Raw genomic sequence first — 19,026 nt, forward strand, 5'->3', positions numbered from 1 at the left:
TTTCCCCCAGCACCAAGCAGTTTGTTCTTTCAACAGTCTATACAGTGGTACAAAGCGTCCATAATAATTTACCAAACCTAAAAAAGCTCGTAGTTCCTTCACATTTGATGGTGCTGGCGCATCTTGAATAGCTTTTACCTTGTCTTTTGTCGGATACACCCCTTTTTCATCGATCACATGACCCAGGTACTCAATCCCATCCTCGTCGCCAATTTATGTTATATATTCACGAGGCCAGCAACCAAATGCTATCAAACATACTTTACTGGTGTTCAGATCACATATTGATTACATCACATTTCACACGTGCAAATCACATCACGTGATTTAAATACCCTCTTCCCAGGCATAGGAACCAATGACTGCTCATCATGCATATATACACATTATCCCAAATACACCACAGATAGTATCTACTTTTTCGTATTATATTCCGTTTTGTGATACCCAACAACATAAAATACAATGAATAACAATTTAAATGTTTATTAACAACAAGCAAATTGCACAAATTCATAAAAAAATTAATTTAATGGCACTTTTTAAAAGTTTTCAACATGCCGTTTCCTGTTGCCAGCAGGTGGCACTAACATCAAATACGGGCATGTTGCCTCTTATTAAGAAACCAAAACTAGATCCTAGTGAACTGGCAATTTATAGGCCTACTTCAAATCTCCCATTTATGTCTAAAATTTTAGAAAAAGTTGTGTCTGCTCAATTGAGCACCAGTCAGTTTTCAGGCTCCACCATAGCACAGAAACTGCACTTGTTAAAATTACAAACTACTTGCTTGCGTCAGATCAAGGCTGCATCTCATTTCTAGTCTTACTTGATCTTAGTGCTGCGTTCGACACCCTAGATCATGACATGCTCATAGATCAATTACAAACTATACAGGTATTCAATGGTAGGCTCTAAGATGGTTTAGATCCTACCTGTCCGATCGCTACCATTTTGTTTACTTAAATGGGGAGTCATCTCATTTATCATCAGTAAAATTTGGAGTGCCACAAGGATCCATCCTAGGTCCCCTTCTATTTTCATTATACATGTTGCCCCTTGGTAATATTATTAGAAAATATGAAATAAGCTTCCACTGTTATGCTGATGATACTCAGCTATATATCTCAACAAGACCAGATGAAACTTCCCAATTATCTAAGCTAACAGAGTGTGTTAAAAATTTAAAAGATTTGATGACAAATAATTTCTCCAGTTAAATTTGGATAAGACAGAGATATTAATTATTGGACCAAAAAACACTACACAGAATCTTGTAGATTACAATCTGCATCTAGACGGATGTACTGTTACTTCCTCTACAGTCAGAAATCTGGGTGTTATATTACACAGCAACTTGTCTTTTGAAAATCATATTTTCCATGTTACAAAAACTCAATTCTTCCATCTTAGAAACATTGGCAAGCTACGAAACATGTTATCTGTTTCTGATGCAGAAGCTAGTTCACGCATTCATGACTGGACTATTGTAATGCACTTCTAGGTGGTTGTCCTGCTTCGTCAATAAAAAAGCTACAGGTAGTCCAAAATGCAGCAGCTAGAGTCCTTACCAGGTCCAGAAAATATGATCATATTACCCCAATTTTACAGTCTCTGCACTGGCTACCTATTAAGTTCCGTATCAGTTACAAATTATCATTACTTACCTGTAAGGCCCTAAATGGTTTAGCTCCTGCGTACCTAATTAGCCTTCTATCAAACTACAACCCATCACGCACCCTAAGGTCACAAAACGCTGGACTTTTAGTAGTTCCATTGTAAAAAAAGGCCCAGCAGTTCCTAGGATGGGAAAGTCCACTAAAGGAGGTAGAGCTTTCTCACATTTGGCTCCCGAACTCTGGAATAGCCTTCCTGATAATGTTCGGGGTTCAGACACACTCTCTCTGTTTAAATCTATATTAAAAACGTATCTCTTTCGCCAAGCATTTGAATAATGTATCTTAAATTGTGAGTGTAGCTGCATCTGATCACATGCGCATTTTTATTCTTTAGCTTGGGTTAAACTAATTAATTTTACTTTATTGGATCAGCAGCTATGCTAGTGATGTCTCTATGTGTTTCTCTGTTTTGCCACAGGATCTTCATCCCGTGGTAACTAGGATTTACACAAGCTCCAGTCTGGAATCCAGAACACCTGAGAAGAGATGATGCTGACCCTCAGAGGACCCCAGATGATGCTAACCCTGAATCAACAAACAGAACTAACAAGCATTGCTGCAAGTGTGACTGCATCATAACTATTACTTCTTAATGATATTATTTCTTAATAATAATGTTTAATAATAAACTTAATAATAATGTTTCTTTGCCTGGCTGACTACGTCTTGTATTCATTTTTCTAAAAATCCTGTCATACCACTTTCTACCAAATATTGTAGAAACATAATTTTCTGTAAAGTTGCTTTGTAACAATTTGTATTGTAAAAAGCACTATACAAATAAACTTGAATTGAATTTAGATGATTATAACTGACAATTACGGAAAACCCCAAATTCAGTATCTCAGAAAATTTGAATATTGTAATAATGTTCAGGATTGAGGACAATTCTGTAGGCTACACAATCATGGGGAAGACTGCTGACTTGACAGTTGTCCAAAAGAAGACCATTGACACCTTGCACAAGGAGGGCAAGACACAAAAGGTCATTGCAAAAGAGGCTGGCTGTTCACAGAGCTCTGTGTCCAAGCACATTAATAGAGAGGCGAAGGGAAGGCGAAGATGTGGTAGAAAAAAAGTGTAGAAGCGATAGGGATAACCGCACCCTGGAGAGGATTGTGAAACAAAACACATACAAAAATGTGGGGGAGCTTCACAAAGAGTGGACTGCAACTGGAGTCAGTGCTTCAAGAACCACTACGCACAGACGTATGCAAGACATGTGTTTCAGCTGTCGCATTCCTTGTGTCTAGCCACTCTTGAACAACAGACAGCGTCAGAAGTGTCTAAAGACAAAAAGGACAGGACTGCTGCTGAGTGGTCCACAGTTATGTTCTCTGATGAAAGTAAATTTAGCATTTCCTTTGGAAATCGGGGTCCCAGAGTCTGGAGGAAGAGAGGAGAGGCACACAATCCATGTTGCTTGAGGTCCATGTTGCTTGAGGTGTAAAGTTTCCACAGTCAGTGATGGTTTGGGGTGCCATGCCATCTGCTGGTGTTGGTCCACTTTGTTTTCTGAGGTCCAAGGTCAACGCAGCCGTATACCAGGACATTTTAGAGCACTTCATGCTTCCTGCTGCTGACCAACTTTATGGAGAAGCGGATTTAATTTCCCAACAGGACTTGGCACCTGAAATATATCAGTCTTTCTGTAATGAATGAAAATAATATACAAGTTTCACTTTTTGAATGGAATTAGTGAAATAAATCAACTTTTTGATGATATTCTAATTATATGACCAGCACCTTTAGTATGGTTCAAAAACACTAGAGTACTTACTATAAATTACTCTAGTCTTTTTTGTGGAAGGTATTGCCTTTTTCATGTCTTTTGTGTATTTGATTTCATCAGACGATGTCTCGATTATACATCAGGATTTTTGTGCAGATTAGCATCTTCTTCTTCTTCTTCTTCTTCTTCTTCTTCTTGTTTAATGGCGATTAACTCCAAATGAGCATTATCGGCAAATTATCCTTGGGTGATAAGTCTAAAGTTTAAAACTATTTCCTCTTCCTTCTTTCACAAATGGACCATTAACTATGTTTCCTGGTTGAACCCTACTCTATCATCCCACATGCATCATCATTATTTATCATAATAGAGGTTTCATTGTGCTTCATCCGGCGCTGCGTGTTCAGCTCCTCCGTCCACACTCAGCCCCCATGGCAGGTTCAACATTTCAAGTATATCATATTCTAAATCCCAAACCTGAATCATATATAAACGTAATTATATACATCTGTCTATCCATTAATCCCTTTCCTAAAATATCCTCATTCTTCGTTCTATCCTCTCCATTCTTCAGATGACTGAACAATACATCCCGGAAAATATTATACTTACTACAAATAAATAATACATGAAATAAATTTTCAGATACACACATCACATAATCCATTTTCATGTAGCCCCATTATTGCCAGTGTTGAGTTTAACCCTGTATGTCCCGATCTTAACCTAGACAGGAATACTTCTTCTTTCCTATTTCTTCCCTGACAATGTATCCTCCCTACTGTCTGTGTGATACTATAACACCATCTCCCTGTGCTACTACTGTCCCATCTAATTTGCCACTTATTCATCAACTTTCTCTTTAAAATCGATTTTGCCTCCTTTTTCCCCATAGGTACTTTAACATCCACCTCCGTCTTGTCTAGTGCTTTTTTTTGCTAGTTTATCAGCAACTTCATTACCAGATACCCCAATGTGTGCTGGTACCCAACAGAAATACACCACTATTCCAGCCTCTTTCAGTCGATTAGCATCTTGGAAGAGAGAGCTGGTTAATATAGAAGCAGAAGAAGGAGAAACAAAGGACAGTCATCGTTTCCTGCTCGAACTAGAGGGGGAGGGGTGAGTCATGTGACGCGAAGCTGGTTTCATTTAGGTCCTGTAAACAACTGTAAAAAGGCTCCCTGCAGCACTTGCTATATGTTTGTATTCGTCGTTTGACTGAAACAGAGATCATCTCACCATGTCCGGAAGAGGCAAAGGCGGTAAAGGACTCGGGAAAGGAGGCGCTAAGCGTCATCGTAAGGTGCTGCGCGATAACATCCAGGGAATCACCAAACCCGCCATTCGTCGTCTAGCTCGCCGCGGCGGAGTCAAGCGCATCTCCGGTCTGATCTACGAGGAGACCCGCGGTGTGCTGAAGGTGTTCCTGGAGAACGTTATCCGCGACGCCGTCACCTACACCGAGCACGCCAAGAGAAAGACCGTCACCGCCATGGACGTTGTGTACGCGCTCAAACGACAGGGACGCACCTTGTACGGCTTCGGAGGATAAACCGCTTCAGATCCGAGAAGAAACCCAACGGCTCTTTTAAGAGCCACCCACACTCTCACTGAAAGAGATTGCGTTGCTCATTTTTGCTTCACATCGAGAACTTTTCCTTAAAATAAAGGAAGAAATTATAGCATGAAGCTTGTTTATTTTTTCAGCGTCTGTTTAAAAAGATGGCAACTGATTTAAGGGTTTAAACCGTAACGTTACATACGTTGAAGTATACGATCAGTATTGTGCAGAAGATAAAGGCCAATGTTATATTTCCCGCAAAGAGGCTCCTTTTTAAAATTTCAGTGAACTAGCAACAGAGACCCAGGTTATCAAGTCAAGACACCTTTATTTATATAGCGTTTTTGACGATGCGGATTATGTCAAAGCAGCTTTAATTACAGTATTAAATATGAAAACGGTGTCATTAATGCCAACGGACAATAGTAAACGTAAAAACTAAATGCTCTGTGTTTTTTTTTTTTCCTCCGTAATTTCCTTAATAGATTTACAATGTTTTAAAATGTGTGCGTGATATTTATCTAGAACTATTTATTTTCTTAACATGTTACTATAAAAACAGCGGGAAATGAAACAAAGGAAACCCAGTCGGGTGGGTGTCGTTCAAACATGGAGTGATGGGTGGAGCTATAATTTAAGGTCCCGTGATTGGCTCTCGTTCCAGTTCAGTAACGCCTTGAATGATCCAATTAAATACAAGTTTATGGGTCTGACCAATGACAACTCGGAATCACGAGGTCCCACAGAATTAGCATAGACGAGTGAATAAAAAGCCCTGTATGATTTCAGTCCGCTACTGATTTCTGAGAGATTGAATCGGAAACATCATCATGCCCGAACCAGCGAAGTCCGCGCCGAAGAAAGGCTCCAAGAAGGCCGTCACCAAGACCGCAGCGAAAGGAGGAAAGAAGCGCAGAAAGTCCAGGAAGGAGAGCTACGCCATCTACGTGTACAAAGTGCTGAAGCAGGTTCATCCTGACACCGGCATCTCTTCGAAGGCGATGGGCATCATGAACTCTTTCGTCAACGACATCTTCGAGCGCATCGCCGGTGAGTCGTCTCGTCTCGCTCACTACAACAAGCGCTCCACCATCACTTCCCGAGAGATCCAGACCGCCGTGCGTCTGCTGCTGCCCGGGGAGCTGGCCAAACACGCCGTGTCCGAGGGCACCAAGGCCGTCACCAAGTACACCAGCTCCAAGTAGAGCAGTCCGACCCCGAGACACACCCCAAAGGCTCTTTTAAGAGCCACCCATCCACTCACTCGAAGAGCTTCTTATTTTAAAGTTAAATTTGAGCCGTTTACCGCTACTTTCGAGGGCCATATTGTACAGAAATATCCACTTGTGTCATAGCGAGTCTTCTAGTTTTCTTCCATTCAGACCACATTACTGGATTACATCTACACTTGTCTCTTGGTTTCTAACGCTTAAACCACTTATTATATTACATTTCGATTTTATCAATGTATCTAAATGATGGGTTATTTATTTATTGCGATTATTATTAAGACCCCATGCACCATTTTTATGGTACTGCTGTTGCCTTTATCAATATTACAAGGTTTTATGCAGTGTTTTTTTTGTTTTTTTTTTTGCTGACATTCTTATCGTAGATTGTTATAAATACATAATTTTATTATTATTATTTATTTAATTTTTTGACTGTGAGATAAAGCACTTTCCTTTTGTTCATAGCTGTGAGGACGAGCGGTTTTGTGGTGGTTGGAATTCTTTTCAAATTAATTCAAACAAAATTAAACAAAAACTTTGAAGCCCAATATCTCCAAACTACTCTGAATGCAGATAGAACAATATAATTGTCTTTTGCATAGTTTTTTATGAAGTCCACAACTCTGTTGATATCCTCAGGGCCGATGAACCTGGCTGGTGGACGTGGCAGTGAGTGTTTCTTTCTTAAACGTGGTCTTGCCCCTTTCTCTTCAAAGTGCTTGACTATATCAGCCAGGGTGTCTCTGCCAATAACAATAGGTAGAAATGGGAAGGTCTAGACATGGACTAAACATGAGATAATGTGTACGTGTTCTTAGAATGAACACAAAACGACAAATTTTGATGTTTATGGAGACTCATCCCATAAGAAACAGAAAAGTATTCTTGCAGATCTCGATGCCTCCAATGAAATAAGTAGTTCGGGCACACTTTCTCTTTGTTGGGGTCTTCTTTGTTGATGTAACCATCTCCAAAGTTTGCACTGTGCGTCTATTTGCCTCTAAATGTCCAATAATTCGCATGTCCTGCCACTCTAAAGAATCCAGCCGTATGTCGTACATAATGTCTGGAGAAAGCTTCTGGCTACAGGACTGTCTCCCATGCAGAGAGTTATCTTTTCTCCTCGTGTAGCATTTACAGTCAAAGTTACGGATTTTCCCCATTTCTCTGTCTTTATCCCCATCAAATGTTACTATCGATATAGCGTCTGATATCTTACGGTCCAACTCGTCTGACACCAGTCCGATACATTCTTCCTCGTCTTCATCTTCGCTCAGTTGTAGATTAGGGATATTATACAGTCTTCTTATGCTGCTTTCATCGTCGCTCAGATCGTCTTCAGAATCAGTGTCGAAGAAGTACTTCAAAACATTGCTCTTCTGCGATCATCTTTGCGGCGTCCATCTTCATTGAATTTTGATATCAGCTAGAGCCGGCCAGAGCGCTGCATAATAAGTAGCCACGCTTCCCTCGGAGGGCGGGTGCAATAACAAACAACATATCATTTCGAGTGAAAAAAGTAAGAGAAAATCCAAAAAAGTCAAAGGTACAAGACTGTGTACATATTTTCATTTCGAGCGCAGGAACTACTCATCCCATAAACCACCGCGCCTCACTGAATTCGACTGAAGCCACACAGCCGCGACCGAGCCTTTTGAGCGACTTCCAAATCTGACGACGGCCGCGCGAACTTTTTCCTCCAGTGTATTTTATATTATATAGTGAATGTGCAGTAATAGCAGTTCTTTCAGTATTAATCGTGTAAATAAATAGTGTTTTATATAGGTATTGTGTATTGATTTTTTTATATTTATCATCGTGTATTTTATATATTGTGTGCGCGTTTGAAAGCGGTTAACAACAACCACAGCAACATGCAGTGCTTTGTACCTGACTGCAATCACCGCTCAGTAGTCAACACATGTCGTTGCCATTACACAAATGTTCAGTAAATGGACAAAACGGTATGCCTAGGCTAAATATTGTTTTGACAGTGGCATCATAAAATGCATGATTTGACTCATACCATATGAAGGCTACAGTAGTGGACGATAATGCTAATGTTACCAACCTCCCTGCAAGACTCACCAAAACTTTGTAGGTCTTGTCCCTCATGCTGGCCCTTCCAAAACCCACAAGCTGACCCTCGGACACGCTACACTCAACTACCTTTACATGACCCTATCTAAAGTGGTTATCACCCATTTGAACACTTGTTTTCCTCCTTGAAAAAAGCAATCATTCCAGCCAAGGAGCACACGATTGCACTGATAAGTCTACCTTGCAAAAAGACGCAACACAGGTTTTTATTTTATTTTTTTATTAATGATCTTCAGTTTTCACGGACCTTCGCAGGGTTTAACCAGACATTTACACGAGCTCCACCAATCAGATGCATCACTGTGGGATTGTGGGTAATGAAGTACTTATCCAAGACATCGCGAATAAAACGCATTTATCTCAAAACAAGGTTAGTGCCCCATGAACTTTTGGCGTTTATATAAACATATACTATCGCTTAGTACAGCCGTAGCTGTTTTTAAGTCTACCATGTATGGTTACGTTTTTATGGCTTATTTCCCAAAAGTCAATGCAGAAGTTGCATTGAATTTTTACTTCCGGTGTTACGGTTTCACTGGTTACCGTGTTATCTGGTGACCAACTTCCTGTTTAGGTCTCCGCTGCAGATGTGCTGGAACGACGGCAGCAGATTCGCCGATTCTGAAAGCACAAACTGACGTGATATCAAGTGCCTAATAAACGCAGACTTGCTCATTGCATGATTTTGATATTCTTGCAGAGATAACAAGTTATAGGTATGATCGCCCGTAGCGGCTGAAGTAAGTAGGATAAACAAAAAAATAAAATAAAGTAAATCTGTGTTGGTACGGGTTTCGAACACGCGCTAAAAGAAGACGCGCCGCGAGACGACGCTCACGAACCACCGAGCCATTATTTTGTTAACTTTAACATTATTCTTCACCGAGCCAATATTTTGTTAACTTTAACATTATTCTTCAAACGCAATTTATGTAAAATGGTGGTTTATAATAATTATGGGAGAAATAATTATTAGACCATTAATTATTTGATTAGCCCCATAAAACCTACGGTCTTATTTGGGGGTCATCTAATTCGTGACGATGTATTCATACATTTTATTCATTAAAATTATTAATTTTACCATGGTGAACATGCCAAGGTAACAGTTGCTGCACGACCAGTTTGAAAGTTCTGCACGACTGCCGCTAGAGGGAGAAATATGACAATCGTGTCCAAATGTCGTGTGCCATGGAATGTGGCTTAAAGTTTGTTAAATGAGGTTATGACGTAGTTCTGTTGGATGATGATGCCAATTTTTACCACGAAGCCAAGGCTTTTTCCCATAGTCGTCATCCACACTGAAATGTCCAAAGATATTATCTGCCTTACCGTGCATGTTTAAACCTCACACAGACATAAGTTTCATGCAACTATTCTGGCAGGATCAATTTATTTAGGGATATATTTCACCATTTACTGGCGTGATCGCTTAGAATTTATCTAATAAACCACTACCCTCGTTTTGCCGCAGGACAGCAAGTGTGAGTAAAAATTGTTGTCTTTCTAGGTCTATAATATGAAAAGCATGCACGTAAATATCTTTAGAAACTGCTTGGAAGTGAATAGCACATAACCGCAATTAACGTTATTGCCATAATCCTGTCTATAGGTATGTTTTACAAGACTATGATGTTCATTGATTTCAGAAGCCTCTGTTTCCAAAGTCTATACTACCATGTGAAACCAGTGTTCCAAATGTATCCGTTTTGGAGGCTGCTTAAAAAGGCTGGAAGGCCAAAACAAGAGGAATGATGCTTTTCCAACAGGAACGTACTAATGTTGACAAAGGCTTAAGGAATTGTCAAAGTAGGCAACCAATCGCTAAGCTGGCAACACAGTAGGCTACGCATTAATTTTTTAGGTTGCCCCATCAAATGTTACTAACCTGTCTACTCTTCCCACAGCCAAGGGGGGGGAAGATGGGCCTAGTGGTTAGAGAGTTTGACCCCTAACCCTAGGGTCATGTGTTCGAATCTCGGGCTGGCAATACCATGACCGTGGTGTCCTTGAGCAAGGCACCGAACCCCCAACTGCTCCCCGGGCGCTGCAGCATAAATGGTTGCCCACTGCTCCGGGTGTGTGTTCATGGCGTGTGTGTTCACTGCTGTATGTGTGCACTTGGATGGGTTAGCAAGCCCTGCAGGCGGCCAAAGCAGCTATCTCTCCTCTTCTTCTCATGCTCCCCTTTACTTATCTGTTTTCCGTATCTCCTCACTGCCGCAGTAGTGTCTGCTCCCGCAGGAGCCTTTTCTGTATCTCCTCAAAAAAAAAAAAAAAAAATCCTTTTTCATCATTCAATGGGTCGTTGGTTCTCTTCTGGCAAAAGTCGACATCACCTCCGCTTCCAAGTTATGCCCATCCATCCTAGGTGGTGGTGATAGTATTACGTATCGATTATAGTCAAGACGATATTAGACTCATTCTCCTATTATTTTATTTTATTATCATTATTAGGCGGCCACTATAATTCAGCTACCAAACTGCTCCGTTATTTCATTTCACGCTTACCCGTGCTTGCAAAGATGATTCGAGCCTGTAGGCGATGAAGAAGTCTCAATCCACAAACAGACGTACATCGTCTGCAGATACAAGTATTTCATTGCACTGTAACAAGTAAACTGGGGTGCGCAATATTTTAACAAGCCTCACTAACTAAGTTTAATGCCTCAGTTTTGTTAGAATGTATCTCATTCTTTTGTTTCTGTGGTGTTGTGTCGGTCTCATCATGAGGCGCATGGTCCGGAGCGCGTACGACCAATGCATCAGTTTCAACTAAACCTTACTCCAAATATATTTACCGGTTTAGAATACTATATTTAACATGTTCGTTTATGTCCATATTAGGGTTTAATTGTTAAACTTTAAATGAAATCCTCTATTGTTTCACCATTGACCGATTTCCAGATCATTTAGATAGATAACTTCCGTGTGCAGATGCGGCAAATTTTTCACAAGACAAGCGAGATGACCGTAGTACCCGATTACATGAACTAGCTGTTTTAATTATAATAATTTCATATTTAACATCAGTTTATCAGTGCATCTGACAGTATATTCTTTTAGACTATCGGTGATTCCATAGGCTCTCTTTCTTTCACCCGCATGATTTAAAACAGCAAAAAGTCATGCCATGACAAGAACAGAGTCTCTCTCTTCCTCCACCCAAGCACGATTACATACGTATACGTATCGTCGATCTCACGCACTGACAAGATGATGATTGACAATGGCCATATCGCTGATTAATGGCACTCATCTGAGGTACACTGGCACAGGAAATTCTATATTTATTTTGTACACTTAATTTTTCAAATACAATGACTGCACCAAGATTTTCTGACTTTATATCGGAAGCAGCTCATTGGATTCGTTAAACAATTATGCAGTAATCCTCATAGCATCTACCCTTTAGACAACCAAATTGTTCTTAGTATTGAACCCCTGTCAGGCACTGCAAGATCAGCAGCCCAAAAAGGCCTCTCCAAACAGCAGATACAAACTCTAGGGAGATGGTCTTCAGAAGCTTACCAAAGTTATTTCAGAACTAATCAGTTTCATATTAAAGAAGCCCACCAAACCCTTATCGGTCACCAAAAAAAAAAAAAAAAAAAAAAACCTCCTTCACTGTCTGGCCATATACTGGCCATTCAACTTTACCTTTCCGTCTTACGTTCGGGGAGGCTTTCCCGTCTGATGCCGCGAGTAATTACCTCCCATCAGACGTCGGTGAGAGCCTCCCGCCTAGACCACATTACTTTTCCTTTCTAAGGTCGGCGAGACTTACCCATTCGACACCGTGAGTATTGAGCTCCCGTCAGATGGTTGCGAAGTCTCCCGGCCAGACAACTTTTTTCATCCTTTGGTCTAAAAGGCTTACCCATCCGATGCCGTCAGTATTAAGCTCCCTCGGGATGCTGGCGCGAGCCTCCAGGCCACACACCCTTACCTTTTTCTCCTACAGTCAGCGAGGCTTATCCGTTCGATGCCTTGAGTATTGAGCTCCCATCGGACGTCGGCGAGAGCCTCCCGTCTAGACAACCTTACCTTTTCCTTTCTACAGTTGGCGAGACTTATCCCTTCGTTGCCGTGAGTATTGATCTCCCGTTGGGTGTTGCAAGAGTCCTCTTTGTCGGCAGCCCAAAGCTGTTTATCTGCTCAAACAGAGAGGACTTACACGTCCGTCGTCCTGAGTCTTGATCTCCAGTCGGAGGCTTCATGGGTCCTCTCGGTTAGGTATCTGCCCTGGTTGCCCACTGACTAGCAGGGGCTCATTAGCCAGTAGGGCCCGTACGCCAACACCGTGACCTATTCCGGGCGAGACAACTCGGGCCCTCCTGGTCGGCCAATCCAATCACGTCGCTCCTCCACTATCGGCCGGTGGGGCTCATCCGTTCCAATGCAGTGAGGTGCTCCGGTTGTGCAACGGCTTGAACCCCCCCGACCGGCCACCCTAAATCACATAGTCCGACACAAGCGGCCGGTGGTGCCTATTTCTCCAATAGGTAAAGTTGCAATCACTGGAGTACATATAGGCCCTTCCGACCTGCTTTAAAAAAAAAAAAAAAAAAAAAAATCAGTCCCCGCCAGATGTCAAGCTATTGTGGGGGGTCCTTAGTCTGGCGGCCGTCCTTTCCGCTATTGCTTTTTGGGGGGTACTCTAGGTTCGGGCCATTCCCGAGCTCGGAGCCCCTTCCCCGGACAGCACGCCAAATATGCACTATAATACTTCAGCTAATTATATGTAAGTGTGAACTCGTGAAATGCAGTTTCATAACAAGGTTCGGGAGGAGCAGGTCAGATACTTAGCCTAATTAACACAGGTGGAGCCACTTAATATAATCAACCTTAGGGTATAAATACAGCTGAATTAGCCTACCTGTCTCCATTGATGGTTTGTCAGCATCCCCCCTCCATCCCCATCTCCTCCACTAGAGTTAATTTTACACTTTTACATATACGGGGGGGTACTCTAGGTTCGGGCCTTTCCCGAGCTCGGAGCCCCTTCCCCGGACAGCACGCCAAATATGCACTATAATACTTCAGCTAATTATATGTAAGTGTGAACTTGTGAAAATGTCTTATGTGCTTATTCTGTCACAGCTTTGACGCCAAGAGACCAGCTGTGGTGCTTGCAAAAACTCACCGTGATGCACTACCTGTCGAAAATCAGCTACTGCGCGACGGAGCAGATCTGCCCCCTATCGATGGTCTTCCTGTCCTGGGCCCAACTGGACTGAACATTGACAGACAGACCTATCTGTATGAAAAAATCAGGCCATTCTGTGCTGACGAGGCAAGAGACGTCACATGCCCAGCGCCAAGGGTCACATCACAGAAGAGACCACAGAAGAGGATGCGAATGTCATTTCATTGGACATTGAAAGTGCTTGAATTTATTTTGTGCAAGAAGTTTTCTGGAAGAAATTCCATATTATTCTCTCCGGTCCGATAATGTGTTATTTCGCCAACACTTCGTGTATGGAGCCAGAAGAGTCTCAATAAAAATAAATGCACACACTACAGTCACATATGCACACACAGGATTCATAGATGCACACACATGATTCATAAATACACACACAAGATGCACAAATGCGCACAAAATTCAGAAATACACACACAATTCAGAAATGCAAACAACATTTACAAATGCACTCAAGATTCACAAATGCACAGGACACGATTCACAAATGCACAGGACAAGATTCAGAAATGTATTTCTGATGCACACACACATATATCTTGATTCACAAACTGCTTGCGGTCTGTGAACTTCACTGCATTTGTGTGTGAATTTTGAGACTCCCCTGACTTGGCTCGACACACAAATGCTTTTTTTTAAACAGGGAATGATCAGCAACCAATCAGATATCTCGCTTCTTTTAGCCAATCATAAGAATGCACCCCACGTGGGGGGATTGTTTACTTATAAGCCAATCTCATGAACGTGTTCACACAGCAATTGTATTAAATTGTATGAAAATACAGATGTTTAGATTACAATTCAGGTTTATTTTTTATTATTTTTTACTAAATATAAATTTAAAAATGTCTCAATACATATAGCCCAGTGACTGCAGAAAAAAAGTTAACCATGGATTCATAAATTTGCAATAGGCAATTATTTCATTTTATTGAAATATTTTAATGAAAGTAAAAAAAAAAATGTTTAAACCTTTTTGAATATTTAAATATATCTAAATATTCTTTTGGATGCAATATAGAAGTCACTTTAATTATAATATTCAGTCCCTACATGAAGAGAGAGTCAGTGGTCCGCTGCGAGAGGAAAGTGGCTCTCTGGCTGTCGTTCGCTTAGGAAAGTGAGTTGATCGCTGCGTGAGGAAAGTGAATCGTTCGCTCAACTTCGCTGCTTGAGGAAAGTGAATCGTTCGCTGAGGAAAGTGAGTCGCTCGCTGGGTGAGGAAAGTGAGTCGTTCGCTGCGTGACTCGTGAGGAAAGTGAATCGTTCGCTGAGGAAAGTGAGTCGCTCGCTGGGTGAGGAAAGTGAGTCGTTCGCTGCGTGACTCGTGAGGAAAGTGAATCGTTCGCTGAGGAAAGTGAGTCGTTCGCTGCGTGACTCGTGAGGAAAGTGAGTCGCTCGCTGGGTGAGGAAAGTGAGTTGTTCGCTGCGTGACTCGTGAGGAAAGTGAATCGTTCGCTGAGGAAAGTGAGTCGCTCGCTGGGTGAGGAAAGTGAGTCGTTCGCTGCGTGACTCGTGAGGAAAGTGAATCGTTCGCTGAGGAAAGTGAGTCGTTCGCTGCGTGACTCGTGAGGAAAGTGAGTCGCTCGCTGGGTGAGGAAAGTGAGTCGTTCGCTGCGTGACTCGTGAGGAAAGTGAATCGTTCGCTGAGGAAAGTGAGTCGCTCGCTGGGTGAGGAAAGTGAGTCGTTCGCTGCGTGACTCGTGAGGAAAGTGAATCGTTCGCTGAGGAAAGTGAGTCGTTCGCTGCGTGACTCGTGAGGAAAGTGAGTCGCTCGCTGGGTGAGGAAAGTGAGTCGTTCGCTGCGTGACTCGTGAGGAAAGTGAGTCGTTCGCTGCGCAAAGTGGGTCGCTGGCTGCGCAAAGTGAGTCGCCGGCTGTGTGAGGTAAGTGAGTCGTTCGCTGAGGAAAGTGAGTCGTTCGCTGCGTGAGGAAAGTGAGTCGTTCGCTGATTGGCTTATAAGTAAACAATCCCCCACGTGGGGTGCATTCTTGTGATTGGCTAAAACAAGGGAGATATCTGATTGGTTGCAGATCATTCCCTGTTTAAAAAAAGGCATTTGTGTGTCGAGCCAAGTCAAGGGAGTCTCAAAATTCACACACAAATGCAGTGAAGTTCACAGACCGCAAGCAGTTTGTAAATCAAGATATATGTGTGTGTGCATCAGAAATACATTTCTGAATCTTGTCCTGTGCATTTGTGAATCTTGAGTGCATTTGTAAATGTTGTTTGCATTTCTAAATTGTGTGTGTATTTCTGATTTTTGTGTGCATTTCTGAATTTTGTATGCATTTGTGAATCTTCTGTGCTTTTTAAATTTTGTGTGTGCATTTGTGAATTTTTTGTGCATTTGTGTATCCTGTGTGTGTATTTATGAATTATGTGTGTGCATGTATGAATCCTATGTGTGCATATGTGACTGTAGTGTGTGCATTTATCTTTATTGAGACTCTTCTGGCTCCATATTCGTGGACTATGCATGATTTACATTAGTTACTTGCATTTACGTGTTGCGTTAAGTGTTTCCCACGTGAGGTAATCTGTCAGAGAAAAGAACAGAATCAGAGATAAAACATTTTATTATAGAAAATTGTACTTTGCATATTATACTATAAAAACATATAATTATAGTTGATTTTAGTTTATCATAGTTGATCATAACTAGAGATGAAATGGCATGAAAATTTTATTTCATGATTATAATGACCAAAATGATCACGGTTATCACAGAATCCTGTTCAAAAAGTCCTCACATATTTCAGCCTCTAAATCGTTTTTATAAAAGTCAAAAAAGATAAATTACTGACATTTACAATGCACATTCTCCTTTATTATTAGTAGTATGCAGTGGGATTTTTCCCATTGTGTGTGTCGTTGCTATGCAAGCATGCAGCTTTACAGGGGGTACGGCTTATCTAAATGAGATGTAAATGAGCCCTATTGTCAATCCCAGCAGATGAGAACTGCACAATGTTTAGAGGCCATTTTTCACCATTTTGAGATTCGAGTGCCTACCTTCAAATGGCCACAACTTCTCCAAATATTATCAGATTTCCATCGTTGGAAAGCTTGGAGATTACACTTTTAGAATCTGTGAATAACTCAAAATCCCCCAGAACCGACTTGTGTCCCTACTTTCAGTGTTAGGTCACATATTAAAAAGATCATATTTACACATTCATGTATTTGTCAGATGCTTTGACTTGCAGATCATCGTTGTTGTAGTAATGAGATATTAGAATTAATAAAACTCAGGAAATATGAAACTATGAAAGCAGTATTACTTCCTATCGGTTCTTTTTGGTATAAGCATCATTACAGTGGAAACGGTCTCGTTCAGTGCGGTGTGTGTGGCTCTTAAAAGAGCCTTTGGGGTGTTTGTCAGCGGCGGGTTTAAGCGCGCTCTCCGCGGATGCGGCGGGCCAGCTGGATGTCTTTGGGCATGATGGTGACTCTCTTGGCGTGGATGGCGCACAGGTTGGTGTCCTCGAACAGACCGACCAGATAAGCCTCGCTGGACTCCTGCAGGGCCATGACAGCGGAGCTCTGGAAGCGCAGGTCCGTCTTGAAATCCTGAGCGATCTCTCGCACCAGACGCTGGAAAGGCAGTTTGCGGATCAGCAGCTCGGTGGACTTCTGATAGCGGCGGATCTCTCGGAGAGCCACGGTCCCGGGCCTGTAACGGTGGGGCTTCTTGACGCCGCCGGTGGCTGGGGCGCTCTTCCGGGCGGCTTTAGTAGCGAGTTGCTTCCTCGGGGCTTTGCCACCGGTGGATTTACGAGCGGTCTGCTTGGTTCTTGCCATCGCTGCGATCAACTTCTCTCTCCGTTCTGAGCACGTAGAAAATGCTCTTTTGTCTCATGCGTCTGGTTTTAAAGCATCATACGGTCACGAGCTTATGGCGTCAGTAGGGTGCAGAGGCTTGTGATTGGCTGATGTGTGACCTCTGCCCATGACTGCTAGCCAATGACTGCGCCGCTTCTGTGTTCAAACGGGGCTGTCTGTGTTTCCCGCTCAAAATGCTTTGTTTCTGTTTAGTACTTTACGCATCATTCATTTATATATTAATTCAACTTTATTTTCAGAATCAAGGTCTCTCAGCAAAACATAAAATACGGTTACAATAAAATAAAAAACACTTTCTCATTGGTAAATGATTTAAGTTTTGACAACAGCATCATAATAGCATTCTGTGAATCATCCAACAGAGAATAAATGTATAATTAAAGCCTGAAAGCATCGTACTTTATCCTTACACAACAGATCACATACTCTGCTCCATCTTGTGTTTTCAGCAGGATCCTCACACAGTCATTGTAAGCATCCTGAAACTTTCACGGAACTCTCTTTTAAACCTAACCACAAGGCAGCAGTATAAAATTTTTTACAATATAACAGTCTTTTTTTATATATTTTATTATATTTTTAATACTTAATTTTGACGAGCGATCAAAAGCATCGATACATCTAGTTATGACTTTTGTACAGTTCTACACCTTCCTTCATAGACTTCAAGCCAAGCTGACTATTATCAAGATAAACACCTTGCATGATTATTTCCAGAACCTTTGACACACTAGCAAAATAAATTGGATTTACACCATTCACGTTTGATAAACGTCCAATTAAAACAATCAAGGACGTAAGTGAACGTATATATATTTATTTCAAGTAGTCTGCATGGTGTATCATGAACGAAAACGAAAGTAAATCGCTCTCTGTCAGATGAAGTGAGTGGCTCTTAAAAGAGCCTTTGTGTTGGAGAAGCAGAGCGGACTCTGGTTTACTTGGCTTTGGCGGGTTTCTCGGTCTTCTTGGGCAGCAGCACGGCCTGGATGTTGGGCAGCACGCCGCCCTGAGCGATGGTCACTCGACCCAAGAGTTTGTTGAGCTCCTCATCATTGCGCACCGCCAGCTGCAGGTGACGGGGAATGATTCGGGTCTTCTTGTTGTCTCTCGCGGCGTTTCCAGCCAACTCTAGGATCTCAGCGGTCAGATACTCGAGCACAGCCGCCAGATAGACGGGAGCTCCGGCACCGACGCGCTCTGCGTAGTTCCCTTTACGGAGAAGTCTGTGAACACGACCGACGGGGAACTGCAGCCCTGCTCTGGAGGAGCGAGTCTTGGCCTTCGCTCTCGCTTTGCCACCGGTTTTGCCTCTTCCGCTCATCTTCGATTACAAGATACTTGAACTTTAGTAAAGAAAAGAAATAATAACTTAATGATGTCCGTTGTTCTGCTTTTAAAAGCGCGTGACAGTCGCCCATTGGTTTAGACCTTGTAAGATTTTAAACAAATCACTGAACTTCCCTCCAACATCCACCGACAAAGCCACGCCTCCACATCTGCGCGCGGACTGTACAGCATTTCAAAACAATATATTTTTTTTTGCACACATATATATATATATATATATGTGTGTGTGTGTGTGTGTGTGTGTGTGTGTGTGTGTGTGTGTGTGTGTGTGTGCAAAAAAAAATTATTTTGTTTTCCAACTTAATTAAATTGAGATT

At 41.9% G+C, this 19,026-nt stretch overlaps 5 protein-coding genes across 7 annotated transcripts in view; 2 read left to right on the forward strand and 3 right to left on the reverse strand.

The window, feature by feature from the left end:
• The window catches only part of LOC127962387 (histone H2B), a 966,021-nt gene that overhangs the window by 8,514 nt on the left and 938,481 nt on the right, over positions 1-19,026 (reverse strand). The gene's annotated exons all lie outside the window — the stretch shown is intronic.
• LOC127962369 (histone H3-like) overlaps positions 1-19,026 on the reverse strand; it is a 931,300-nt gene that overhangs the window by 7,066 nt on the left and 905,208 nt on the right. The window lies entirely within an intron of this gene.
• LOC127962404 (histone H4) lies at positions 4,602-5,096 on the forward strand. The gene has a single exon (XM_052561976.1). The coding sequence runs from the start codon at positions 4,655-4,657 to the stop codon at positions 4,964-4,966; it is 312 nt and encodes a 103-aa protein (XP_052417936.1). The 5' UTR covers positions 4,602-4,654; the 3' UTR covers positions 4,967-5,096.
• The window catches only part of LOC127962389 (histone H2B), a 157,851-nt gene continuing 144,287 nt past the window's right edge, over positions 5,463-19,026 (forward strand). Inside the window, exon 1 of the mRNA XM_052561964.1 lies at positions 5,463-5,943. Within this exon, the coding sequence (XP_052417924.1) occupies positions 5,806-5,943 (138 nt within the window). The 5' untranslated portion in view covers positions 5,463-5,805. The remainder of the gene's footprint in view (positions 5,944-19,026) is intronic.
• On the reverse strand, positions 17,611-18,755 carry LOC127962378 (histone H2A-like). The gene has a single exon (XM_052561951.1). It carries the CDS (start codon positions 18,681-18,683, stop codon positions 18,297-18,299), a length of 387 nt encoding a protein of 128 aa, XP_052417911.1. The 5' UTR covers positions 18,684-18,755; the 3' UTR covers positions 17,611-18,296.

Source organism: Carassius gibelio, chromosome B7 (assembly GCF_023724105.1).
Source record: "Carassius gibelio isolate Cgi1373 ecotype wild population from Czech Republic chromosome B7, carGib1.2-hapl.c, whole genome shotgun sequence".
NCBI lineage: Eukaryota > Metazoa > Chordata > Actinopteri > Cypriniformes > Cyprinidae > Carassius > Carassius gibelio.

What these genes read in the sequence shown, in the direction of transcription:
- LOC127962404 (XM_052561976.1), top strand. Translation starts at nt 4,655, where the DNA reads ATGTCCGGAAGAGGCAAAGGCGGTAAAGGACTCGGGAAAGGAGGCGCT.
- LOC127962378 (XM_052561951.1), bottom strand. Translation starts at nt 18,683, where the DNA reads ATGAGCGGAAGAGGCAAAACCGGTGGCAAAGCGAGAGCGAAGGCCAAG.